The 27,258-nt window shown below is 45.4% G+C and overlaps 2 protein-coding genes across 2 annotated transcripts; one reads left to right on the top strand and one right to left on the bottom strand.

Annotated features, from left to right (window-relative positions):
• Positions 1 to 5,271: 5,271 nt before the first annotated feature.
• Positions 5,272 to 19,617, top strand: MEIOSIN (meiosis initiator). The gene is made up of 12 exons (XM_066638128.1): positions 5,272 to 5,339; positions 6,790 to 6,880; positions 7,605 to 7,704; positions 9,276 to 9,404; positions 11,157 to 11,280; positions 12,046 to 12,153; positions 12,360 to 12,499; positions 13,773 to 13,849; positions 14,439 to 14,558; positions 14,986 to 15,239; positions 17,394 to 17,483; positions 19,452 to 19,617. Exons 1-12 carry the CDS (start codon positions 5,272 to 5,274, stop codon positions 19,615 to 19,617), a joined length of 1,467 nt encoding a protein of 488 aa, XP_066494225.1.
• A 2,323-nt stretch (positions 19,618 to 21,940) lies between these two features.
• LOC136661225 (homeobox protein six1b-like) lies at positions 21,941 to 26,847 on the bottom strand. The gene is made up of 3 exons (XM_066638297.1): positions 26,464 to 26,847; positions 24,974 to 25,137; positions 21,941 to 22,966 (listed from the first exon to the last, which is right to left on the bottom strand). Exons 1-3 carry the CDS (start codon positions 26,845 to 26,847, stop codon positions 22,696 to 22,698), a joined length of 819 nt encoding a protein of 272 aa, XP_066494394.1. The 3' UTR covers positions 21,941 to 22,695.
• Positions 26,848 to 27,258: the final 411 nt, after the last annotated feature.

Here is a 27,258-nt window from a genome sequence, read left to right as displayed (position 1 = left end):
TCTAGGCTGCCACTGAGCAGTAGGAACCACAGAACAATTGGCACTTCTCAGAAAGGAGGCAGATTTGCCACCCAGGCCTTTAGTCTACTGTTGGGTCAAAATCACAAGGACTTTTTCATACTGCAATGGAATCACCCACTTGGCTTGCCCATCATGGTGTTTTGGGGTGGTTGATTTTTTTTTTTCTTTTTGCCAGGGCAAAAGGGGAAGGGGCAAAGTTTTTGACACTAAGGGCACAATCCTAACCCCTTATGTCAGTGCTTTCCAGCACTGGCATAGCAGTGCCAATGGGACATGTGCTGCATCATGCAGTTGGGTGTCACTCAAGGAGGCCTCCTCAAAGTAAGGGAAAGTTTGTTCCCTTATCAGAGCTGCATTGTCCTTATGTCAGTGCTGGAAAGCGCTGACATAAGGGGTTAGGATTGCACCCTTAGTGAAGGCTGGGCAAACTTGCTCTATCCTGGCCACATCTCCAACTCATCAATCTGGTCTCAGAGGTTCCCCCGCCCCAAATATTTGTTTATTTATACTTAATTTACAAATTTATATCTTTCTTTATCTCCCTAGTGGGCATTTAAAGCAGCTAATAAAAATTGTAAAGGACACACTATAAGAATATTAAAATATAGAATAGTAAAAATAAGCTATGTCCCCATTTACTTATGATATTTTCATTGTCCAATCTTTGATCTCAAAGTCTCCCCGCCAAGGAAACCACCAGATTTCTTGTATGTTTAAGATATATTTTTTAAGTTCATAATTTATGTTTATTATGTGTTTGTTGTTATTTGTTATTTATTAACAATTTATTATTAAATTTGTTATTATTTGTTATGAAATTTGTGATTTGTTAAATCATCGTGTTGGCAACCTTCAGTCTCGAAAGACTCTGGTATCATGCTCTGAATGGTGGTTCTGGCACAGCATCTAGTGTGGCTGAAAAGGCCGATTCGGGAGTGACAATCCCTTCCACACTGGGAGCAAGTGCAGTCTGTCCCTGGTCTGTCTCCCTGGCTATGGGCCTTCCTTCTTTGCCTCTTTGCCTCAGTCTGTTGGCCAAGTGTCTCCTCAAACTGGGAAAGACCATGCTGCACAGCCTGCCTCCAAGTGGGCCGCTCAGAGGCCAGGGTTTCCCATCTGTGGATGTTCATTCCTAAGCCTTTCAGATCCCTCTTGCAGATATCTTTGTATCACAGCTGTGGTCTACCCGTAGGGCACTTTCCCTGCACAAGTTCTCCATAGAGGAGATCCTTTAGGATCCGACCATCACCCATTCTCATGACATGACCAAGCCAAAGCAGGCGTCTCTGTTTCAGCAGTGTATACACTGCTTTGATTTGTTAAATAAATAAATTGGAAAGAAGGAAATAACCAGATTTCTTGTATGTTTAAAAAGTTTTTTAGTTATTAATGAATGAATTAAGTAATTAATGTATTAATAATTAAATTAATTATTTAAGGCTGTGCAGCATGGCCTTTCCCAGTTTGAAGAGACACTTGGCCAACAGTCTGAGGCTAAGAGGCAAAGAAGGAAGGCCCATAGCCAGGGAGACAGACCAGGGACAGACTGCACTTGCTCCCAGTGTGGAAGGGATTGTCACTCCCGGATTGGCCTTTTCAGCCACACTAGACGCTGTTCCAGAACCACCATTCAGAGCGCGATACCAGAGTCTTTCGAGACTGAAGGTTGCCAATACAATACAAAATAATTAAATTAAGAAATGGTTTAGTTATTAATGAATTAATAAACATTAAGAAATCAATTAAGAAAGTTAAAAGAAATTAATAATAATTCATAAAAAGTAAGGAAGTAAGAATAGTTATTAATGAATTAATTAAGAAATTTATTAATTAATAATTAATTAAATTAATTAAGAAATTGTTTAGTTATTAATACGGCTAATAATTAATGAATTAATAAACATTAAGAAATTAATTAAGAAAGTTAAAAGAAATTAATAATAATTCATAAAAAGTAAGCAAGTAAGAATAATTATTAGTGAATTAATAAAATTAGGAAATTAATTAATAAACAGTTAAGAAATTCAATCGTTTCAGGGTTTCGGAGTGTTTGTGGGAGCAAACAGGCCCAGTGACAGCAGCGCAGAGGGTCAGTTGGCAACCTCAGCTTGCTGTCCTGCCTACCCCCCCCCCCGTGAGCAAGTGAGGGCAAGCGGAAAGGCTTCCCGGCGGCTTCAGCGGACGCTCCTGCGCACGCGCGCGGAGAGTCGGCGCACGCGCGCTGGCACTCGTTTGCCGGGGGGAGGGGGAGGAGAGAAAAACCTGGAGGAGCGGCTCTTTATTCCTTTGATCGATGTTTCGTGCCACCGCCCCGCCCCGCCCCCTTTCGCCTGTAGCCAATGAGTTGGCCCCGCCCCCTCGTTGCCAGGGCCGCAGCCGCCTTGCGCGCCTCTGGGTTCCGCGGGCCCGGCTGAGGCGGCGCGCGCTGCTCCCCTCCCGCCCCGCGCGAGCGCAGAGGGAGCCCTGAGGGAGCCCCGCCCGCCGCCGCCGCGCCGCTGCCGACGACGACGACGACCCCGCAAGGCACAGGCGCCCCGCCTCGCCTCAGGCGAGAGCCTCGTACCTGCAGCCCCCAGAGACCCACCTGAGGGGAAGGAGCGGCCCTCCGCGCTGCAAAGGCACTTGCGAGACACAAGGCCGTTTGCGGACCCACAGCCACAGCTATACATACGCATTTTAGATATATAAAGGATATATATAAGGATATATATAAAATATATGATATATATATATATCCTTGCTCTTATAGCCATCTTTCTATATCCATATCTATATATAAATATATATACATGCATATATATATATATATATATATATATATATATATATATACACACACACATACATGTATATAGATATATACATATGTGTATGTATATATACATATATACATCCTCCTATATATATATAGGAGGATATTCATATCCTTTTTCATATATCCATCTTTCTGTAGCCATCTCTCTCTCTCTCTCTCTCTATATATATATATATATATAGAGAGAGAGAGAGAGAGAGAGAGAGAGGCACAATCCTAACCCCTTATGTCAGCGCTTTCCAGCACTGGCATAGCAGTTCCAATGTGCTGCATCCTGCAGTTGGGTGGCACTCACAGAGGCCTCCTCAAAGTAAGGGAATGTTTGTTCCCTTACCTCAGAGCTGCATTGCCCTTATGTCAGTGCTGGAAAGGGGGTTAGGATTGCGGTTTACGTAGGTAAGAATCTTCTAGACCCAATAAGGGTCTTTACAGTATAGTTATGTAGTGTAGTATACTCATATAGTAATATAGTACTAATAACATTGTATACTGATGTAGCATAGTCGGTGTGCAAAGCCCAGCACCTTTTTCCTTACAGAAAACCTCTCAAAGCAATGTATATTTTATGTATTTTACTATTAGCCACTTTGGGTGCCCTTCGGGGGTAGTGCGGGATATAAATCCAATAAATAAATAATCCTGGTAAAGATCCCTTTCCTGAAACACTTAGGATTGCCAACGGCCCAAGATTGGACTAGTTTCCAGGAATTGGCATGGCTGTCCAGGTGACTACTGAAAGTGATCCTGGAGATTTCAGCAGGGCCTCCAGGAATTTCCAGTTTGACACCATGTGTGTGTGTGTGGGGGGGGGGGGGGGGGTATCTCTAGTAATAGCTTCAGTCAGTGTTGACTGAACTGTGGACAACTCCCAGAAATGAATATTGGCAAATACCTCTGGGAATAATTCTCATTCAGCCTCATAATGCAATACCTCAAATCAATAAGAACCCCACCTGTAAGTCCCAAGAAAGAATGATGCCCACCACCTACCATACCCTGTGGGGTGACTGCCATGCTTTGAGAACAAACCTCAGGACCCAACCTTTCAGTTGACCCATCCTTGTGGATGGGTCAGCTTGTGCAAAGTCTCTCGTGGGGGACCCCCAGAAGAAAACCCAGTTGCCATTTTCCCCCCGCAATACCTCCTCCTCCAAAGGTCTGCCCCATTTCTCAAGCACTTCTTGTATTGGCAACCTTCAGTCTCGAAAGACTATGGTATCGCGCTCTGAAAGGTGGTTCTGGCACAGCGTCTAGTGTGGCTGAAAAGGCCAATCCGGGAGTGACAATCCCTTCCACACCGGGAGCAAGTGCAGTCTGTCCCTGGTTTGTCTCCCTGGCTATGGGCCTTCCTTCTTTGCCTCTTAGCCTCAGACTGTTGGCCAAGTGTCTCTTCAAACTGGGAAAGGCCATGCTGCACAGCCTGCCTCCAAGCGGGCCGCTCAGAGGCCAGGGTTTCCCACTTGTTGAGGTCCATTCCTAAGGCCTTCAGATCCCTCTTGCAGATGTCCTTGTATTGCAGCTGTGGTCTACCTGTAGGGCGCTTTCCTTGCACGAGGTCTCCATAGAGGAGATCCTTTGAAATCCGGCCATCATCCATTCTCACGACATGACCGAGCCAACGCATGCGTCTCTGTTTCTACAGTGCATACATGCTAGGGATTCCAGCACGTTCCAGGACTGTGTTGTTAGGAACTTTGTCCTGCCAGGTGATGCCGAGAATGCGCCGGAGGCAGCGCATGTGGAAAGCATTCAGTTTCCTCTCCTGTTGTGAGAGGAGAGTCCATGACTCGCTGCAGTACAGAAGTGTACTCAGGACGCAAGCTCTGTAGACCTGGATCTTGGTATGTTCTGTCAGCTTCTTGTTGGACCAGACTCTCTTTGTGAGTCTGGAAAACGTGGTAGCTGCTTTACTGATGCGTTTGTTTAATCAAGCACTTCTTTAATCAAGCGTTTGTTTGATCAAGCACTTCTTAATTCTCAGGAAAGCTCCTACCACCATCTTGCCTCCAATGGAAGCAGTGAACTGCCATTGATGAGGGTATTTTTAAAAAATGCATGCATAGCTTGCAAATAACTAGGCCAAATAAACCATCCACCATTTATTGTGGGCTGCCAGCTGCCAAACACAGTGATTACAGCTTCAAGCAGGGAAAACAGAGGTTACACATTGTATAGGCCTGTGTTGGGTTCAGCAACTGCTCTTGATCCGTCCCTCAGGGAGGGGGACGTACAAGTCCTGTGCCAGCTTTTCGAGCAATGCTTAATTGCTCCCTCACATCAGGGGGAAGATCTGCCTTGCCATTCCTGTTCTCGGTTGTTTAATTTTCCTGTAGCTTAACTCCCCCCAGATTCTCTTTACTCCCCCATCCTTTTATTATCTTATGAACTGAATTTCTCTCTCTCTCCCCCTGCACCCTTCCCTTTCTCCATTGTAGATGTGGAACCAAATTGGACATGTTTACCCTGAGGAACTGCAGTCACATAGCAAAAATTCTGGTGACAGGTGAGAGGAAAAAGCTAACAACTTGAAACCCAACATCCTTTTAAAACAACTACTGGGACAGGCCGGTTACTATACTGTTGTTGGCATCCTTCAGTCTCGGAAGACTATGGTATCACACTCTGAAAGGTGGTTCTAGAACAGAATGTCCTCTCCAGTACCTCTCCTGGGTAAAGTAGATATGGAGGATAGACTGTTAGCCATGCAGCAAATCCCCCCACTCCACGTCGCTGAAATGGTCCAATGGAAAGGCAGAAGCCAATACGGTTGGTTCCAGCGGCGTCGCAGGAGTTGCCAGAATGTGACTGTGTTCAGCCATGAACTACCTCAGGGACTCTGGCTCCGGATTTTGCCTCGAGGTTGACTCCTGAAGCCTTTTCCCTAACTGGATGTAACCACAAGGCAGTGGAGGTTTGGGATCAGAGTTTTCCCATCTACCCGGTGGCTGTTTAGTCGCCTCTTACGACAAGTACAGCCAAACTGAGAGCCTATTCTTATCTTCCAGCCCCCAGGGGTTTACTATACTGTTACTATGCTGATATGTCTGTCAACTTCATTGAGAGCAGGAATGTCAAACATAAGACCCGCAGGCTGAATGCGCCCCTGGAAGCAGTTTATCTAGTGCCCATTATAATTGGGCTCTCCCAGCTTGATAATTGAACTCTCTTATATCTTGAAAATATGAACAAGATTTGCACATTTTCTCTTCTGTCGTTTGTTACTAATGAGTTTCTATGGAAGAACAAAGTGCATATTTCTGGCCATTATCTTAATGATGTCATTTATGGCCCTCAGCAGGCACCATGAATGCTAACTTTGGCCCTCTGTATGAAACGAGTTCGACATCCCTGATCTAGAGCCTGTGTGTATATACAGAACTATCCCCTTAATGAAGGAGACTTTTTTCTGCTTTTGACAGTTCTGAGGAAGGATAGAGAGCAATGCAAAGCATTGGAAATACTTTCAGTGCTGTGCCTAAGTGTTAGAAACTTGCTTTTTTAAAATTTAAAAACAAAACCCTGAAACTCCTAGGATGTTGAATTCTGTGCTCGAGAAACAGAACGGCAGAATTCATGCAGTCTTCCTTGTTGTCATCGAATTACTCCTAGATGACAATAATAATAATGTACAAGCACAGGAAGGGATGGCAAATGGAGGCAGAGGTAAACAGGGGAAGCATATGTGATTGTTTTAGTTACATGAATTTAACTTGGGCTGGAATCCTATGCATACTTTCCTGGGTGTAAGCTCCATCAAACACAATGGGACCTACTTTTTAGCAGACATATGTAGGATTTTGGTGTTAGGGCCCAGTCCTATCCAACTTTCCAGCGCCAGTGCAGCTGCAATGCAGCCTGGATGCAAACGTACGAACGTTCCCTTTTTAACTTTTTAGCAACTGACTTTGGGAGGAAGTTTTTCAACTCACTCTCCCCCTCTTTGTTCTCAACAGAAAAAAACACAATAACTATACTAGTACACTTAAAGAACTGGCTCAGATGTTGCCCATTCCTCTGCGTACCAATTGCAAGAGGCTGACAAAGGTATTGTACCACATGATAAACCATTTGCATTCAAAGCATGTTCCTTAAATGTCTCAGAGCATAATCCCATACTGATGTTCCACCGGCGCAGCAGACCCTGTGCCAGTCTAGAGTGTTGCAAACGTACCATAAAGAACATTTGTGACAACTCTATATGTAGCTCCATTGGGGAGGCCTGTGGCAGCCTGCCGCGGTGGCATCTAAGCCCCTGGCCACCTGCGGAGGTAAGTCAAGCACCAAGCAATGGGAGAATGCGGTGGGAGGGCGATCCAGGAAGGGGGCATTTCTGGGTGGGGGGAGGGTGGAACGGGGGTGGGACAGACTTGGGAGGGGGTAGGATTAGTAGATCAGGCCTCCGCTGTATCCTAATCCCCATCCCAGGCCTACCATCTTTACACAGGGCTGCTCAGACGCCTGTTATTTAGCAGGCACATATCTGAATAGCCCCATAGGGCATGCTGGGGTGTTAGTGTAAGAGGAAAAATATCGCCTTATCCCAAAGCTGCGCTGGAAACAGCGGAGATCATGTGGCCCTGCTGAGCCAGTGTAGCTTAGAATTGGATGGCTCTTTGCACAGCTGAAAATTGTCCTTGGTGCATAGTAAGTTGATCAAGTGCTGTATCTGACTCTACAGTACTACTGTCCTTATTCATGCAAAATTTCACACCTGTGAGTGACCCTCTATCTGTCCCCTTTTTTTGGCTTTACATTCTTGGCAAAGCAGAAAGAAATTCTCCTTGGAGTCCTCAGCTACATTGAACATCTGCAGGCAAGCATTAACACAGCCAGATCACTTCTCTGGGTCCGTTGCAGGGAACAGAAAGGTAATGCAGTGCCCAAGGAAGGCAGAGAAGCCGTAATGACTTAATGCTGTGAGTGTTATGGAGTAAAAACAAAGAGATGCAGCTACTAAAGAGTTAATTAATCTGCCAAAGAGATCTGTGTTCAGGCATGGTGGGAAGTAACTTGGCCATGACTGCCTAAGGGCCGTAGATTACTGGAATAATAATACTAATGAAAAGATATTATATATTGTTTTCCAACAAAAAAATTTCACAAAATGGTTTATATAGCAAAATGAAGGTGATGCAAGTTTTGTAGATAGCAGCAAATCCCTTGCTTTGATTGTTGAATTATGTGGAACTTAATTTAGAAGAAAACAGTAAAGAACGATACTGTGAATGGGCTAAGAAATGGAAAGATGAATATCTAAGAAAATTAAGGGGAATTACCTCTCTGTTGAAAATGACAGCACGTCATTGAGCGGGAAAGTAGGTCAGTAGGCTAGAAATATGGAAGAAGATAGTGGAGTATTTGAAAAATAAATTAAACATTTAAGGGGCTGTGGATAGGAGTAGTGAATGCAATCTGATTTAGGTCACTGATGAAGGATGCCATGAGGCATTGAATTATAGGTCAGGCAGCAATATAATTATAGGGTAATGATTAGTAAAATGTTCTGTATGTTCAAATGGACGAGATTAGTTATGGGTAGAAGTAGTTTTAGATTGTTCAAAACTTTGTATAGAAATGATATTGATAATAGCTTTGATGTGATTCAAAGTGATTTGTGATTTTCTAACTGTATATTTAGAGTTTTGATATGGATGTAAAACACAGTGTGTGCTTTTTCTATCTATGTTAGTTAGTTGAAGTTGAAGCTGGTATTTGTATATGTGTGAGCTATGTAAAAAATCTTTTTTTTTTAAAGGAAAAATAGGGAAGCAATGCAGAGAACAGACCAAGGCATACAATAGAAAAATACATACATACATAAGACCTTTATTGGCATAGATAAAGGAAATACAGAACAACAAACAAACATCCAGAACACACACACAGAAACAATAAAATAAAACAATAATAATCATCCAATACCCACTCCCCCATTTACCATAATATAGCAGAAGATCCAGAATTCCGTCCTGCCAGTATCCCAGAAACAAAGTTGGCAAGAGAGTCAGTTTCCCCTATAGAAAGAAGAGTTTGTAATTTAAATGAATCCTCCCAACCCTGCATTTTGTTCAGCAGTGGAGCCAGATAGTTCTTACGAAGGGTGTCATGCAGTGGGCAATAAAAAAATATATTATGTAATGTCTCCACATAATTCCTGTCACAGGTACATCTTCTTTCTGAGTAGGGAATGCCACTAAACCTGCCTGCTAGCAGAGCTGATGGAAATGCATTGCATCTCGCAAGGGAGAATGCTCTGCGAGCCTGCAGGCACTGCAGATGATAAAAGAAAGAAGCCAGCTTCCCAAAACTGACTGGGATGTGCAGATGGAGAGGGGAGCAAATGGTGTCGGCTGCACAGAATAGCTCTTGATGCTCAGTATCGAGCAATCTAATAGAAAAATGTTTATGATCCAGTTTGCTCTTTTTTGTGTAAAAACAGAAGGATCTGAGCAGGCAGTGACATCTGCCCTGAAGAGAGGGCAAAGAGAAGCTACTCCACGGGCAAAGAAATCCAAGCCAATGGGCATCTGCAGGAAACCCAGGAAGAAAAGGCGTGCCCGTAAAGCAGGTTAAGTTTTGGATTCTGTAAAGGCATTCCTGTCTGTGGTCCCTTCCTTCTGCCTACCTTCTCATGATAGTCACTGCAAGTGTCTCTGATTTCCATAATTCACATCCCACACTAATGGGAATCTTCAGCCTGTACAATTCACACTTACCCCAAACCAGCATGACTGAGGGCAGGGGCCAAAATGGGCTGGCTGTAGATTATGTGCTACTTGCATTGCTGCACTTCTGGTGCAAGAGGCGTGCTGGAGAAGAGGTGCCTGCAACATTCAGCAAAGGGGGAAAACGAGTTACCGGATGTATGTGTCCTTGGGGAGGCTAGGCACAGAGGAAAGAAGGGTGAAGAAAGTTAACCAAGGAAGATCGGGCAGCCGAGGGACGTATGTGGATGCTGAGAGTGGTTTTTGTGTCAGTGCTATACAGGGATAAGAGTGGCCTTTGCTTAGGGCACTGTTCTCTTGCTGGAAGTAGCAGCTGAGCTGTGATACCTGCCATCAGCGTCTTCAGTAATTTCAGTATCCCTTTATTTTGCAGAGCGGCGAGGAGCAAGCAAGAAAGCATGTAAACATCTTTCTCTGGAGACTAGCAAGGGTCTTTCCCAAACTGACACATACAGGAAGGAGACCCTGACCATGACAGGAGATGCGTCCTCAGTCCTTTTGACCTCCCAGAAGCAACTGCCTTGCTTTTCCAGCTTCCAAGTTCCAGTGCCAGAATCTTACCAGCCTGGAGGTGCTACCTTCCTGGATGTTGGTGAAGGTGAAGTCTCATTCCACACTGCAACTGTGGTTTATTCATTGTTTTGTGTATAACTCCCTATGAAGAGTGAGGGCAAAATGACTAGCCGAGTGAGATTTCTTCCTTCCTGGCCATTTGAGCTTGTCATGTGAAATATGGGTCAGGTCAAAGGAGTCTGAGTCTTGTTTTCAAGACTGGTTCCATCAGAACTATTGCATAATTTGTTGGACCATGTATCTCTTGGGATGAGTGCATCAGATGAGCCTTGCTGGATAGACAAACGTCTATCTTATCCAACTTCTTGTTGCAAGCACTGGTCAGCCAGAAGCCTCAGAGCGTTGGCAATTCTGTGATGCTTATCTCTGGCTTCTAGTGAGTACACTACCATGAAGGTGAAAGCTTCATTTTGCTCCCATTGGGAGCAGATGTCAACTGACCTGTCTTCCATGAATTTTTCCACAAGCTCCTTTAAAAAAACAAATCACTTAAGCCTGTGGCCAAACCCATAGCTTGTGGTGGTGAATTCTGTAAGTTAACTGTGCATTACATGAAAAGATGCATTATTTTGTCTGTCCTTAACATTCAGCCAACTCATTTTAATCTCTTGAAACCAACAAAGCTTTCAAGTTACACAGAAATTTCATTAGGATAGAATTGTAGCTAGTTGACTGCATAGAGAGAGCAAGATGGATTACAAATAGAAATGCTTTTGTCATGTGAAATATATTTTCTCATCAGTCCTATTGCACTTTGACAGGAAGGAAATGGATTTCTGTTAAATCCACAATCCTTGGCTGGTCTGCTCAGAGATATGAGCTGACCCAGAGGGTCATACCAGTCCTTTGATGCTTACTTCTAAGAGAAATTCAGGTGTGGACAGCTGAGACAGCTGAGACCTCAAAACCCTCTTCTGTATCTGGTTCTGTTTATCGCAACAAAAACATGCTCTCCATAGCTCACAGGTTGTGAAGTTCCAAAAAGTGTTGACATCTCCTTCCACTGTAATTTTTGTCAGCAGACTGGAACTTCAGTAGCGACCAAGGGGGAAGCAAGAACAAAAGTGTGTTTTCTGCCTGTGTGGCACAAGTAGCTTACGACAAGCTGTGGCAGTACACTGAAGAGCCTGGACATTCACTGATAAAGTAAGAACAGAGAGTGGATAATTGGTGCGTTGGAAGAGTGTAAAAAGACACGTTGCCGTGTGGTTATGAGTTTTGGACTAGGTCTCCAGTCTGTAACTCGTGTTTAACAGGAGTCACATTTTATTTGGGGCCCGAGCTGAATGGCAGCAGCATTGGCTGTGTCTACAGAAGCATTCCTGGGGAAACTGAGGCACAGGTGAAGGGCTTTTAAACACCTTATGCTTCTCAGCTGTTCATTCTCATTTCCCCAGGAAGTTTATTCACAGGAGTCAGCGGATGATGTGTATAAAGGGTGGCAACGTTAAAGAGCCCTTTACTCTTTGTCTTTGCCTAAGTTCATTATAAGTGGGACTACAGGGAGATTTGGGGGGCCACCAGTTACTTATCCCTAATGTAGACCAACAGCAGCCAACTTGTCCAGTACTGTGAGATGCATGAAGACTATGCTATAAGCCCAAATTAGGACCTTAGTTCACAGAGGGTGCATCCTAACCTACTTTCCAGCACCAAGGTAAGGACAGTGCAACTCAGGGTTAAGGGAACAAACATTGCCTTACCTTGAGAAGGCCTCTGTGACTGCCCCCCAACTGTAGGATGCAGCACATGCCCCACTGTGCCAGTGCTGAAAAGTTGGTTAGGATTGCGTCCTAAGTCTCTCACTAATCAATCTGTGCCATTCTTTTTGTTGCTGACACCTTAAACTTATCCAGTAGCTGTCTTTGGAGGTGATGCCTAGCTTGGTGACTGTTTCTGTTGTGCTTTCAGGCAAGAACTGGTACATTACTATTCCTCCTGTGAAGATGGAGAGGAAGAAGGAACTGGCACCAGCCCTTGGCTCTCAACTCAGTCCTCTGTGGGCATTTCCCCTGGTAAGTCACAAGCAAATCTAGGGAAGGCATCACTGATGGCAGCAAGGCTGCCGGGAGGCTGAAAGTTCAGAAGGGACAGAGTTCAAGCTGAGTTGCCTTTGAGGGGCAGTTGATGGTTGTGGTCCATTGAGGCTACCATTTAGTATCCTGCTAAAAAGTAAAAGTTAAAACATTTATCTAAATAGCATTCTCTCTCGTTAAAACAGGAAGCATGCAACTGTGTTCTCCTGGGATTGGAGCTGAAGTCAATACTTACTCAGACTTGGGGTTGAGCCCTTCGCTGTTCTCCTCTCCTGCTCGGCTGCTCCCCAGCCATATCTTGCAAAGCAGCCAGGAAGAACTTTCCCCAGGTAAAGTGATAGGGAGGAGGGACCCAGCTGTGTTTGCTGCTCCAAGGCACAATCTGTGTCTCTCATTGCTCTCTCCCACCTCATCTGCTGCACCTTCTTTTGCCTTCCTACTCCCAGTCTCTAGGTATTGCTGTACTAACTTCCTTCCATCTTGCCATTGCTGTGCACTGAGCCCCAAGCATTACAGGGTTGCCCAGAGAATCAGATTTAGGTGAACCCTTAAAATTTAGTTGTCTAGGAAGGCTTTTCATGTTTAGAGTTTTGATGTTTTAAGATTATAGTAGTCTGATGCTGCTGCCTTACTGTTTTAACTGTAGATTTTAAAAATCTTTATACAAATAAGGCTTTTTGGAAATTAAAGCCGTGTATAAACTGAATAAATAATAGTAATACCAATATGCCCACTGACATCACCATGTGAAGTGAAATGAGAAAAACCCAACATCATGCAGTACCCAACAAACAGTTGATTTAGAAAGTATTCTCTAAGCCTGAAATCTTGAAAACCATTGAATTAGATAATTCATGAAGCTTGTTGGTTCCGGATTCACTTTGTGTCTTTGTGATACAAACAGAGAAAAGCTCCACTGGGTTTAATGTGGTTGTCGTGGCACTAGCCACCTCACTGCTTTGTGTGTGGAAGGCCATAGAAGCCCAAACCTGGTACACCCTTCATATATCCTTAGAATTAGACCAGTTTGAGGTGGTAGAACATATGTGATATTTGAAAGAGCCAAGGACAGTGAAACCTGTAATATCTAGCAAGGAAACTAGTACGGTAGGCCCTCGGTATCCACAAGGGATCTGTTCCAGGTCACCCTGTGGCTACTGAATTCAGTGGACAGTGAAATCCACTGGGGAGAGGCACTTGGCAAATCAGAAGTCGCATTCTGAGGTGTGAAGAGGTTGCATGCGGTCTTCTTGCACCTCAGAAGGCCTTTTGGAGGCTTCTGAATGGTGCCTCTGGAAATGCCTTTCAGAAGCTTCCAGAACGCCTTCTGAGGCATAGGCACGCAGCCTCTCCACATCTCAGAAGACCTCCTGGATGTGACTGAGATGCAGTCACTTCTGGTTGCGTCCAGGAGGTCTCTGAGGCCCTCCAGCTATGGGCTTGGTGTCTGTGGAGGACCCACTGTATTTAGGTTAAGTGTTCTTAAAGTCCTGTAGTCAAGGACTAAAATTTATCGGTATTATCAGACTGAATTGAGGAGAAGTGGATGGCTTATTTTGAAAGAGGTTTACAATTTAGATAATCTTTTTTGTTTCTTTGCAGTGTTGTTTGAAGATATGTATCTTTCTCCTCAGTCTAGTAATTTTTCTCAGACACTTTCAGGAACCCTGTTGAGGAAGGCAAGTATTTTGTATGAGTGTGTCCGTGTGTAAAGATTCTGTGCCAAGACAGGCTGAATTACATGGCTTGCAAAATTCTGCACGTTGAAAAATGTGCATACATCTTAACATTGGATCCAGCTAGTCCTGCATTATGCTTTTGGCACACAAGCAGGGCATGAAGCTGATGGCCACCCACTCCTTTCTGTCTCTAGCATCTGATATGAAAAAAATGGATTGATTCTGAGCATGGAGGGAGTAGTTCTCTACCATGGCTAATGCTGTTGATAGACTCCATGTTTTGCTGAAAACTTCAGGAGATGGAAATCCTTATGAACAGTACTGACCTAGATGGACCAATGGTGTGGCTCAGTATGAGACAGCCTCCTATATCTGTGCCTGGTGCCAAATTTCAAGCAGGCACAGTGTAACTGCCGATTGTACCTTGGCATACTGATAGCCAGCTAACATTCAGATGCAGTTTGCTGGGGAAGTAAAACCTTTGAAATGTCACGTTTCTTTTTACTTCTTTTTTGGTGCATTGCCTCCTCCCCTTTTCTTCCACTTGCTGAAGGCCCCAACCTCTGACCTCTTTCTTCATCTCTTCCAGTCAGCATTCACGCTGGATCATTGCTACCTTTCCTACAGCGAAACGGGAAAAAGTGATTCCAGCCCCCTGTCGAGAGTGAATGCGATCACATCTTCATGGAACAAGCAGTTCCTTAAGGAGGTGGGGATTGGGCAGGGGACTCTGTGTGTTATCTGTGTGTCAGAGGGGCAAGACCCTGAAGAGGGTCTGTTTGCTTGATTCGTTTTAATCTTCCTACACCTTTTTGAGGAGGGGTTTACAACTGACCACCAAATGACATTAAAAATATATGTAAAGCTTTCCCCGCTAACTTGTGCAATGTCATGAATTCTCTGAAAAGAAGGGGTTTAATTGTTCTGTGGTGTTACAAATACACACAGCTCAGTATTACAAAAAAAAAATGAAAATTAAAATAATTGAGGGTTTTACTTAAAAGGGTGAGGTTAAATTAGTTCAGTTAGATCAACTTTCTTTAAAAAGTCTCAGGAATAATAAGACTTTGGTGGTTATCTGAAGAGATTTCTAAACCTGGATGAATCTGACTGCTTCCACTTGGTCCTGTCAGGAGGCTACCACCACCAGGGCAGAATGCCCCGTGTCCTCCAGCGATGAGAATAGTGACAGTACCTGGACACCGTGCAAGAGGGTGAAGCTGTCCCAGGTGGCCTGTCAAAAGAAGAAGAAAGTGGGCCGGAGGCCGAAGCACAAGCGTCGGCCAGTAGTTTGTGAGAAACACAGCATCTCTTCTCCTCTGCAGCTGAAGAAGAAATGTGTCAATGGCTTCATCATGTTCTGCCGCCTGAACCGCAAGCACTATATCCGGTGAGAACCAATATAGCTTTTGGAGGGACCAAACTCTGTTCAGGCAGTACCGTTGACCAGCGTATTAGTTCTTCACGCAACACAGATCCCTCCCTATTTTGATTTTTTGGTGGATGTAATAACAAGTGTACGTACAGCAGAGTGCCCAAATACTTCAATTGCCTCCGTAATCCTTTAACATTATTCCTTATTTTTATCCTCAACAGGGGCTTGCTCAAGGCCACCTAGAGTGTTCATGGCTAAGTTGAGATTTGAACCAGGGACTTCCTGGTTCACAGCTTGCAGGTTTTTTGTTTTTTTTTACTATTCTAAATACGAAGAAGTACTTGAGGCCATGTACAAAGTTTTAAAAATTTAAAATAAAATTGAGGAACAGCAATGGTTTCAGTTGTTCTGAGCCTCAGCCTGAGTAACTCTTTACACAGCTAACACCCCAGTACCCTAACTCTGCCAGAGAATGTTGGTGGTGTTGATGATAATGATGATACACCTGCTTTTCAAATCCTGCACATCTGTCTGACTGACCTAAAAATTCTGCTGAATTCGGTCAGTTGGTCCAACTGTGTTAGTAGGATACAGGCTTTCAAAATACACAGAACTCTTCCGTAAGTAGGCAGGAAGAATGGTTCTGTGTGACTTAGGGTGCAGTCCTAACCATAGTGGTGCTAGTGGGACGTGTGCTGCATCCTGCAGTTCGGTGGCACTCACAGAGGCCTCCTCAAAGTTAGGGAATGTTTCTTTCCTTATCTCAGAGCTGCATTGCCCTTATGTCAGTGCTGGAAAGCACTGACATAAGGGGTTAGGACTGCCTATAGAAGCCTGCTACTCTGTGTCACCATGCAGCAGGTTCAAAACATTGTTTGGGATTCTATCTGCCTTTAAGCACAAGTTCATTGGTTTGGTCTGAGTTTTAGCCTGCCCCATTCTGAAGGCTCAGGGTGGTGGGCAGCCCAGTCCTGTTCCTGATGGAGCTGCTGGGTGCAGCGGTGCCAAAATAGTGACTGCTGTATCCTGCGGCCCTGCGGAGGTTGCCGGAGGTCTCCTCAGGGGAAGAGAATATTTGTCCCCTTGCCCCAAATACGGGTGCAGTCCCCACAATGGGGCTACTCCAGTCTGTGCCAGCTGTTTTGTGGGAGAACTTGTGGGTCGGGCTTTGTAACCAGACACAGAGGATAAGATTCGGCAGGGCTTTGTCAGTCCCACCCCTCTCCTGGGCCCCTCGCCCGGGCCCGGCCCAGGTCACAAGGCCCCTCCCAGTACAGGATGCAGTGCATGCCCTGTAGACATTGCTGCATCAGTGTGGGGAAGTTGGATCGGATTAGGCCCTATATCACTGAAAAATTCCCACACTTTTCTGACTTAACCACGAGCCTAAAGGCCAGGCCAAAGAGGTAGAACTTGCAGTGTTTCTGAAAAATACCCAGGCAATGATGTGGGCTTTGATGAACCAGTAGTGGGGGCAGGTGGAGAGGCATCCACTGAGACAATTCATCCCAATCATTCTCGCATGTGACAGCTGCATTGCTCTTTATTGCAATTAAAGTTTGATGATGTTTTACCAGTTTGAAAAGTTTGAGATTTGTTTTGAAGCCCCCTAATTCTAGGACTTTATCGTTCTGTCTCAGACTGTACTTATGCTATTATTTCTCAGCAACTTTGCAAGGTGATGCTTTAAAACAAAATTAATTGTCCTATTTATGAAAGTTGAGATTCTGATGATTTTATCAAAGAACCTGTAGCCAGGGAGCAGGAAAGCATAGCATGACGTCACAAGTAGTGCCTGGACAACTCTGCCCAGTGCTTAGGCAAACATGGGCCTGGAAGAAGTGCAACCAAATACTTGCCTACTGTTTCTGCGATAAAATTCTAGGTGCCTCTAAGACTGACCGTCTTCTTTTGCAAAACATCCTTGTAGCTACAGACGGAGACAGCATGTATTGGGGAGGTGGGAGGATGGTGGGTTAGGTTTCATTCAGGTGTGTGTTTTTGCTATCCATTTTTATGTACTGAAAAAGGCCAACCTGGGAGGGGGAGGGTTGCCATGGCAACCTTGTTCACTCTATCATGGAGGGGACATGGAGTCATTGGCAGTGCCTCTTGTATGTACTTCTCACAAGTCTGAATGACCAAATTGCTGTTTCTTTCTCTTGGTAGTGCTTGCCCAGGTATGGCTTCCACAGCTGCCACAAGAGAGCTAGCCCAGCTATGGCGCATGATGACAAAGCAGGAGCGGAAGCCATATTGGTACGTCTGCTGTTGGTACCTGCAAGATCTGGCTGGTCCTGTAGGACAGTGGTTAGGACAGCCCAATGATTAATATGTCGCTGTACCTCCTAGGACATTGGGATGCTCTTGGCTTCGAGTTCCCAGGTTCCTAACCAAATAAGAAAATGAATTCCATTTTTCATTCTCCCTCACCCCAATGCCAGTGCTCCTCTGTGGGTGAATTTCATATCAAAATTACATCTGTCTTGATAACCTGAATGCATCCAGCTGTAATAAGCAGATGTCATGTATCATTTCACAATCACACAGTGTAGCTAATATTATTTATTAATTCTGTTTATACCCTGCCTCTGAAAATATTTACTCACTAATCTACAATAGGAATCAACTTATGACTAGTCTGTCTTCCCCTGTAATTTCATGGAAAGTTATTAAATTTAATATGTGAATTTCCCTTCAAGCCAATTCTTGCAACCTCATTTAACTGTCTGATGCTAGCTTGGTTGTGTGATGTGTCTATGGCAGTTTAAGAACATAAGAACAGCCCCACTGGATCAGGCCATAGGCCCATCTAGTCCAGTTTCCTGTATCTCACAGCGGCCCACCAAATGCTCCAGGGAGCACATCAGATAACAAGAGACCTGCATCCTGGTGCCCTCTCTTGCATCTGGCATTCTGACATAGCTCATTTCTAAAATCAGGAGCTTGCACATACACTTCATGGCTTGTAACCCATAATGGATATTTCCTAAACTTGTCCAATCCCCTTTTAAAGGCGTCCAGGCCAGATGCCATCACCACATCGTGTGGCAAGGAGTTCCACAGACTAATTACAGGCTGGGTAAAGAAATATTTTCTTTTGTCTGTCCTAACTCTCCCAATACTCAGTGTTAGTGGATGTCCCCTGGTTCTGGTGTTATGTGAGAGTGTAAAGAGCATCTCTCTATCCACTTTATCCTTCCCATGCATAATTTTGTATGTCTCAATCATGTCCCCCCTCAAGCGTCTCTTTTCTAGGCTGAAGAGGCCCAAACGCCGTAGCCTTTCCTCATAAGGAAGGTGCCCTAGCCCAGTAATTATCTTAGTCGCTCTCTTTTGCACCTTTTCCATTTCCACTATGTCCTTTTTGAGATATGGTGACCAGAACTGGACGCAATACTCCAGGTGTGGCCTTACCATTGATTTGTACAACGGCAGTATAATATTAGCTGTTTTGTTCTCAATACCTTTTCTAATGATCCCAAGCATAGAATTGGCCTTCTTTACTGCTGCCACACATTGGGTTGACACTTTCATCAACCTATCCACCACCACACCCAAGATCCCTCTCCTGATCTGTCACAGACAGCTCAGAACCCATCAGCCTATGTGTGAAGTTTTGATTTTTTGCCCCAATGTGCATGACTTTACACTTACTTACATTGAAACGCATCTTCCATTTTGCTGCCCATTCTGCCAGTTTGGAAAGATCCTTCTGGAGCTCCTCACAATCACTTCTGGTCACCACTTGGAAAAGTTTGGTGTCGTCTGCGAACTTAGCCACCTCACTACTCACCCCTGTCTCCAGGTCATTTATGAAGAGGTTGAAGAGCATCGTTCCCAGGACAGATCCTTGGGGCACCGCTTTTCACCTCTCTCCATTGTGAAAATTGCCCATTGACACCCACTCTGTTTCCTGGTCTTCAACGAGTTCTCAATCCATGAGAGGACCTCCCCTCTAATTCCTTGACTGTGGAGTTTTTTCAGTAGCCTTTGGTGAGGGACCGTGTCGAAGTCCAGATATATAACGTCCACGGGTTCTCCCGCATCCACATGCCTGTTGACCTTTTCAAAGAATTCTATAAGGTTTGTGAGGAAAGACTTACCCTTACAGAAGCCAGGCTGATTCTCTCTGTTTGGCTGTTACTGGTAACTGTCAGCAGGAAATAACCCCTTAAGCAATAATCTTATCGCATATATAGTATTCTACCTTTTTTTCTCTTTCAGCATGAAAGCTCGTCGATTTAGCCGCCTGAATAATCGCATTGTAAGGGATGACTTCTCCAGTGGCGAAGAGGACCCCGAGCCGCCTAAACCTTTCCACCTGCTGCTGGCTGAGAAGTCACTTCCTGGCTCCCAGAACTTTAATGACCTCTCTTTGCTTATTCCCTGACTCATTACGCCATAATGGGAATGTTTATCCATCTGCTGAAAAGAGGGTGCCTCTGTCTGGGCTGTTGTTAACGGTTTAGGAGTTCCCACTTGAATGAATCTGCGATGTAGCACTCACCATCCCCTTCTGTTGCAACACACCAGGCAATGGAAGCTCCGTGGGCCCCATTGACGGGTCTCTATTAAGGGGAAATAGCCAAAGAGGAGGGGGCCATGCTTGCTTTGTTGCCACCACTAATGCAGAAACCCATGTCCATTTGCTCCTCCTTGTAAATATCCTGATGCCATCAGTGTGTCATCAGCTGCTGTGCCTCAGGAGGATGTGCTCCTTTGGAACTTCTGGGTTTGCATGCAGCCACATGCTTGATACTGCTTCCAACCTGTATCCCAAAGCAGGCCTCTGGTGGTCTGGGGCATACTGGTAGTCCCTGTGGAGGCATTCCAGGTAAAGGGGAGGTTAATTCATAATTTGGTAGAAAGCACTACGGCAGACCATTTGACAGCATGAAAGTTTGGGTGTTTACATGGGCCATAGCCCTGATCTTGGATGCTACTCCATTTGAAATGAGTGAATGCAGTTTAGAGAAGGGAAATGGATCTGTGTGACTTTTTAAAAAGGATTCCCCTCATTTTAAACTGTGCCTTTCCCAAAATATCTAATGGGCAGTAAGCTAGATGCCCATTTTTAAAAATTCCAAATGTCTATTTATTGCCAAAGCTCCTCTTCCCCCTTCCAGAACTCAGGAACTCATTTTATTGTATCCAGCCCAGTTGACCTCGTTATTGGTGCCTCAGCTTCATGGGACATTTCACTGTGCCCTAAAGTGCAGTTTTTAATGTCCACATAGACTCAATCCCCCCTTGACAAATTTGATGCTTTGTTTCATACTGTGTTAAGGCATGTGTTCCTTTGTTTTTACCTGGTGCACATTAATGAGTTCAGAGTTTGCTTGGGGTAGCATTTTGTCTTCCTTGTTCATTATATGTGGTCCTGAAGAAAGAATGAGCCTGTAGTTTTGACCTGTGGTTCAGGGACAGTCTGGAGGCAAAAACCGAGGCTTCAAAGGTTCACTTGATTTTGAGGTGACACAAGTGAACACTATTCTCACACTGGGAAGGTAGAATATCAGGATTGTTCCTGTGAAAGAGGAAACCCCAGAGGCTTTCTGTATGACATTTCTGGTTGGTTTATATCCTGATAGGGGAGGTCCTCAGCCAGCCACTAATTACCCTCTTAAATTTTTTCTCCTCGATGTTCAATTTGCATTTTGAAATTCTGTTAGAGACTTGACTGTTGTATTTAATTCATGCTGTATTTATATATTTATTGGTCGTTTTCTTCATTGCCTCTATTTATTTTTAAAATAAAAGCTAATTTTAAAGTATAACAGTTTGTGCCTCTGTGCCTCTCCTCCCCACTACACTTTATGATTGACAATCAGTTGCGCCGAAAGCGAGGCAGATGCTTTCCCCTGCCCACCTACCTCTGGGAAGTGCAAACAGTTGCTTAGAGGAGGAGGTACAACCTTCTGTTGAAATATGCCTTAATTGGGACCAGGAATCAGAGCATCAGTCTGATATCAAATTGATTGTCAGTTCTGGCAGTCAGCAGAGCTGCCATCTGTCCTCTTCAAAACAGTTGTGCTTGAGCTACTTAAACCATATTCTATCATATAATCCACCCATAATCTGGCTCACTGCCCCCACCTAAACTGAGCCCCTTCACTCATTCAAGATTCCATAAATGTAAAACAATTACTTCTTGCAGCTGCTCAAGTCCGTATTGTAAATCTGAGCTGGGAGCCGAGAGGAGGAGCTCAAGCTTAGTAGAAGAGCATGTGCTGGGAGCATAGCTCAGTGATAAAGCCTCTGCTGTGCATGCAGAGGTCTCAAGATCGGCATTTCCAGGTGCTATGCATGTGCAGAGTGCCTTTTCGCACCTAAGGCAAGGCACTGCGTCAAAAGGAATGACTTCCATGCGTGTTGGAGCTTCAGCACTCCTCTTTGTAAGCTAATCATGGCTGCTTATAGAATTGTCATGAAATGGAGAGTAGACTCCGTCCCAGAGATTTACACAGAAAAGAGGTACACAGTCAGTAGTTCCTTGCTGTTCAGATGCTGGAGTGGCTCTGCGAATTGTGAATTTGCCCCTGGAAGAACATGATATCTTTGTGTTGTTATACAAGAGGACCCCACTCTGTGCAGTTTTTCATTTATTAGAAAATTGGCAATACAGAGTAACTTGGCTTCTTGAGCTAGAATAAAAGGGCTGAGTAGAAAGAAGCAACCAAACTAGGCCTTGATGCCTATGGATGGCCCTTCCCACACTCTTCATGGAACGCATTTTGGAATCCTATCCCAAATCCAGTGACGTTTCTTCTTGTGGAGCATGTTTGCCAAAGGAGCCCTGTTTTGTTTCATCACCTTAGCCAGCCAGAATGGAAACTAGACTGGAGCAGGTGATCATTTTACACCTACCTTCCTGAGTTCATTCTAATATCCCCCCAAACCATCTCTTACCAAGCACTCCATTAAAGTCATTAAGGTTCTTGGCACCTTTAAAAGGCACTTTAATTGCACTCTTGCTCCCTCCAGAGGATGGGTGTTTGCACCTGCTCAGCTGTCCACACTAAGGTTCTAATTATCCTTAATTGGATGCTCTCCATGCTTACCAGAGGTATACGCCTATGTCTCTTACACTTACGCCTATGTTCAACACCTTTAGCAACTTCAGTGGTAACCACTTCTACATTGCTCCATTGCAGTAGAACTACCTTTGTTTTGCCCCATGAATATTTCATGAACAAGATAAGGAGAGTGAGCCTCATGATCTGTAGCAGTTAACTAGTGTAAGTGTATAAGGGTGGGGCCACTGTGGCAGGGTAGAGAATTGGGGAATGTGCAAAGTTAAGACCAAATTTTAGATTGTAGAGGCTTCAAATGCCAATGTATGTATAGGCCTTTCTTTCTCACCACTGTCCTCTCTCCCCTGGGTCAAGATGAGAAATTTGTGCTGGGGTGGAAAAGAGGGTAGAAGGGCTATGACAAAGGACCAATACCCTAAGGAAGAGGTGTTTTTTCAGGACCCCAGGTCTACCAGAGTGGAAGTGAGGGGCCCCAAGAGGCTGTGGTGGAGTGGTTGATGCTGCAGAAAATCCACTCTTTGGGCACAGGCTGTAGAGTTTCCTGGGGGAGCTGAGAGAGGCAAACCAGGGTAGAGCAACGAGGGGCTGGATACATGAGCTGCAGGACTGTCAATGGGAGAGCTCTCATCATCTGAGCTAGGGATGACGTGTCTGTCTCCTGGCAGGACCCTTCCTTCCTTCAGAGTGCCACCCTCGCTGTTCTCCCTGCAGAAAGAAGAAGAAGAAAACATTGCTCCCAGGTGCCAGGTTGTTAAGCAGTCAGTCCTGCAAGTAGAGCAATGGGTCCTGGGGTGGTACAGGCTGGGTAATGAGCACCAATACCTTTTGTAAGTCGTCCTCATCTTTTTCAGACTTGGGTTTGCTTTTAAAACTAGACTACAAAATGAGGCAATTTGAGTTTGGGATGTACTTTTTTTTTCTTTTAAAATGTATATGTCCAGGTATTTCTGCATGACTTTCTCTGTCTCCCTACTCCTTGCCCTCCCCCCCCCCCATGTTTCTGCTTTTCTGCTGGTACCAGATCAGGCAGGATGGAGGAGACCCATCTTATCTGCTGGGCGCCTAAATAGCCACTTCGATGAAATAGTGCAGAACATTAGTCCAGCACCACTGATCAAATTGAGAGCCACTCCCTTCTGCTACCTACCCCTGTTTTTAGGTAAAAATGAAAAAGTTGGGAGATCCACTTATAGATCTTGGCCCTTTTGTCTTTCTTTTGTTCTCCCCTCTCTTTCCTTTCACTCGCTCACTCATTCACTCACATCCCCTCTCTTTCTACTTCTATTAAAAATACTTAAAACAAAAAATAAGAAAATTACATTACTGCTGCTAGTAAAACCCACTCAGGTTGGGATGTAGCTGTGACCCAGATGCAGGTCACATGATTGTACCTGCATTCTGTACCTGGAAGGCTACCTAAATGGGCGTTTTTGCTTTCTAGAGGTTTTAAGCCAGACAAGACAAAGAGAGGAAGAGGAGCAGTGCTCAAAAGTGAGAGAATGGGGTGGGGGCTTAATGAAATCTACAAGTCTCGCTCCCAACTCTCCCCGATTTAGCCATCTTATTCGCCCCCTGTAAAAATAGTCAGCAGGCTAGAATAAAAAACCAAAGAGCCAGGGCCCATGAACTCTCTGTAAGACAAGCACTAAACTTGGAGAGGATCTGACAACGGAAGGAGCAAGCTGTAAAATTCACTGAAACAGAGGTTGCTGCAATAGTCCAGGTCAGGGGTGTCCAAAGTTTTTGGCAGGAGGGCCACATCATCTCTCTGACACTGTATCGGGGCCAAATTAATTTACATTTCAAATTTACATAAGTTTGCATAAATGAATATATTAAAGATGAACTTATATGAATGAATGAAGGTCTTGCAATAGCTCAAGGCCTATAAAAGGCCTTGCACAAAGCAAGGCTGGCCTTTCCTTTGCTGCTGCTACTGCATCACAGACATGAAACAACAAGCAGTGGAGGGATCCCTCATCCCATAGCTCACTCGAGAGGCCAAACAGTTGCCCTCACGCTGAGAGCATTTGCGTCGGGCCAGTGTGGGCTCCAACAAATCTCCGGAGGGCCAGAGGCTCATTGGAGACTGGGGGCTCCCTGAGGGCCACATAGAGAGGCCTCGAGGGCCGCAAGTGGCCCAGGGCCGGAGTTTGGGCACCCCTGGTCCAGGTAAAGCTTCGTGGAGAAGGGGCTGGTGGCGTGAAATGGAGAGGAAGAGGCTCTTCCTTGCAGGGTAGGGGCTGGGAGAGGAGGACACAGGAATGGCTGATATCAGAGAAGCCAGTGCGAAGGGGGCCCAGGAGATCATTCCTAGTCACTGTATCTGTGCCTTAACTATAATAATTAGGAAGTTGATGTTCAATGTAGAGAGTGAGCAAGTTGCCTGTGCAGGGGAGATGGGAAGCCTCACACAGAGCGAGAGCAGGTGGAAAAGCCAACAAGGAGGTGGTCCATCCTAACGGTCTTTTTGTGGGCACTGCCCCCCTCCTTCAAGAGTCCCAGGGAGCCACTGTTCTCATTCACTCATACTTCGGGCTTGAGTCTGTTGGACATTGTTCACCTTACTCTCCTCCTCTTGCTTACAGCATTGCAACCTCCTTCCTCCCTTTTCCCCCTGCTGTACTGGTGAACAATGGAAAACTGTGCCCCAAAGCCCTTTTGTTTCATCGCAAAGGCCTGGGGGACATGTTGGCAGGGAGACCCCCTCACCTCTCCTTGGTCTCGGCTGCACGGTCCCTCTGACGCCGGTTCTTGAACCAGTTGCTGACCTGGGTAGTAGTCAAACCGGTGGCCTCTGCCAGTTCCCTCTTTTCACGAGGGGAGGGGTAGGGGTTGTGGATGTACCACTCTCGTAGCACACTGCGGGATTTCTCCTGTATGAGAACAGAGGACATTGAACTAAGTCCAGAACCAAACAAGAATGACAGCTTCCTCCTGTGTAAACATGCCTGCCCTCTAGTTAAGATCATCACCAGGGGCTCTTTTCTGAATGTCCTTGCCTTCTGACATTAGGTGAGTGGCTACCAGGAAGAGGGACTTGAGTGGTGGCCCTGAATTTCTAGGATTCCCCCCTAAGAATGCATTCTCTATTAAACACCATGAGTCCTCCCTGTTCGTTCGAGCCTCTAACAGAACTTGATGTTTTTTTTTTATGTGATTCTGGTTCTCATCCTCCCATTACATTGGGTACTACTTGTGTAGTTGGGTATTACTACTAAATTGGGTACTGCTAGTTGTGTAGGGAAAATGGTATGGAAGACAGAGAGGAAGAAGGCTGTTTGTTGCTTGTCAGTGCACTGGAAACAAACCAGAGCAGACTCTGCCCCAAGGAAATTACACTCCAAGTTTTGACCACATGGAACCATAGCAAAGTCAGAGTGCTGAACCCCCCCTTACCCGCTTGCTGCAGATTTGCTCTGTTTCAGGCACACCCCCCCCCCCAGCACTATTCTTAAAATGGGAGACAAACATTTCTTGTATACATTTTGTGGAAAGGTTGGTGTTCCAGAGTGGTTTGAAGGAAAGGGAGGGGGGGGTAGCACAGCCTAAGTGGTCTGGGAGCTCTAGGGGGAGGAAGGTGGGATGGAAGTGGGAGAACAAGACAAAGGGTAGGGGTAGCAGATAGGCTTGTGTGAGCAGCTGGTTGATGGCTGGGGGGTGGTGGTGGAGCCCCTGTTTTGCATGCAGTGGTCCAAGGTTCAATCTCTGGCATTTTCTTTCTCTGCCTGACACCTTGATGAGCCGCTCATTGCTTGTTTGTGTGCAGGACCAAGGACCTGGCTGGACCGCTTAAGGCAACTTCACACATGTGTGTTTGTGTGTGTGTTTGAGAGAGTGGAAAAGAGTATTCAGGGTAAGGAGTAGGAGCTCTGTTCTGATACAGGAACATCAGGGAGTTGGTGCAGAGACTTCAGGACACATAACTAGTGCCAATAAAGAAACAGACGCTATTTCAGCAAGCCTGTTCTGAATTGACTGAAAAGGATGTGTGATAGAAAAGAATAGGTAGGAGGCATAATAATCCAGAAGAAAAACTCAGTAGCGCTCCTAATTTGCTAATCGAAGTCATAAAGCTTTGCAAAAACAAATTGTGGGCTTTGTGCCTGCAAAGTATCGCGTACGTGGGAGATGGTCACTGTGATGGTTTCCGTGAGAGCTCAAAGACCCTTCCAGGGAAGCCTCCATCTCGACAGTCTTACCTTGAAACAGTAGCTGGTCTCCTCTCCATCCCAGATGGTTCGAGGCAGGGGGAATTTACGCCGCACCCTGTATTTTCCCACAGCCCCCAGTGGCCTTCCGCGCAGCTTTTCTGCTTCGATGTAGTGGGCTTTGAGCCACAGCTGCTGCAGCTTGGGGTGGTTGTGCGGTGAGAACTGGTAGCTTTCTAAGATTTTGTAGAGCTCCCGGAAGTTGCCTCGGTGGAATGCCACCACAGCTTTGGCCTTCAGGACGCTCTCGTTCTTGTGCAGGTGGTCGCAGGCTGGCAGCGACCACAGAAAGCAGCCCAAACGTTCAATGTTGCCCCCTTGCTGTAGGACCTCACACACGCACGCCACTTGCTCCTGGGTGAAACCGAAATTCATGGCCGGGAAGGAAAAAGATGGCTCCCTTTGGGGGAGCTCCGAAACTCTGCTGTGACTTTCAAAACCTGCTTCGGAAGGTCCACAACCATGAGATACTTTCACACGAAGTCCCACCTGAAAGACAGTGTAGGCGGTAAGGGATAGTCCTTTTTCCAGATTCCCTTACTGCAGGCAACAGGAGGTGGTCCTGCCTTTTTGGAAGAGGAACCCGGACCTTTCCCCACTAAAGCAGGGGAACACAAGATGAGTCGGAGGCAAGTCTGAGGCCCGGCAAGTTTCTCTCTGGGATGGCCATATCCCCCCTTTTCTTCTTCACTCCTCTCTGCTGGTAAGGACTTTCTCTCTCTTTCTCCCTCACTCTTGCTCTCTCTGCCTGCTTTATGATCTTTTCAGGCTCTAGAGACGGTCGCT

This window comes from Tiliqua scincoides, chromosome 10 (assembly GCF_035046505.1).
Source record: "Tiliqua scincoides isolate rTilSci1 chromosome 10, rTilSci1.hap2, whole genome shotgun sequence".
Lineage (NCBI taxonomy): Eukaryota > Metazoa > Chordata > Lepidosauria > Squamata > Scincidae > Tiliqua > Tiliqua scincoides.
Note: the sequence above shows the minus strand (reverse complement) of the source record. Positions and strands in the feature narration are given on the sequence as shown.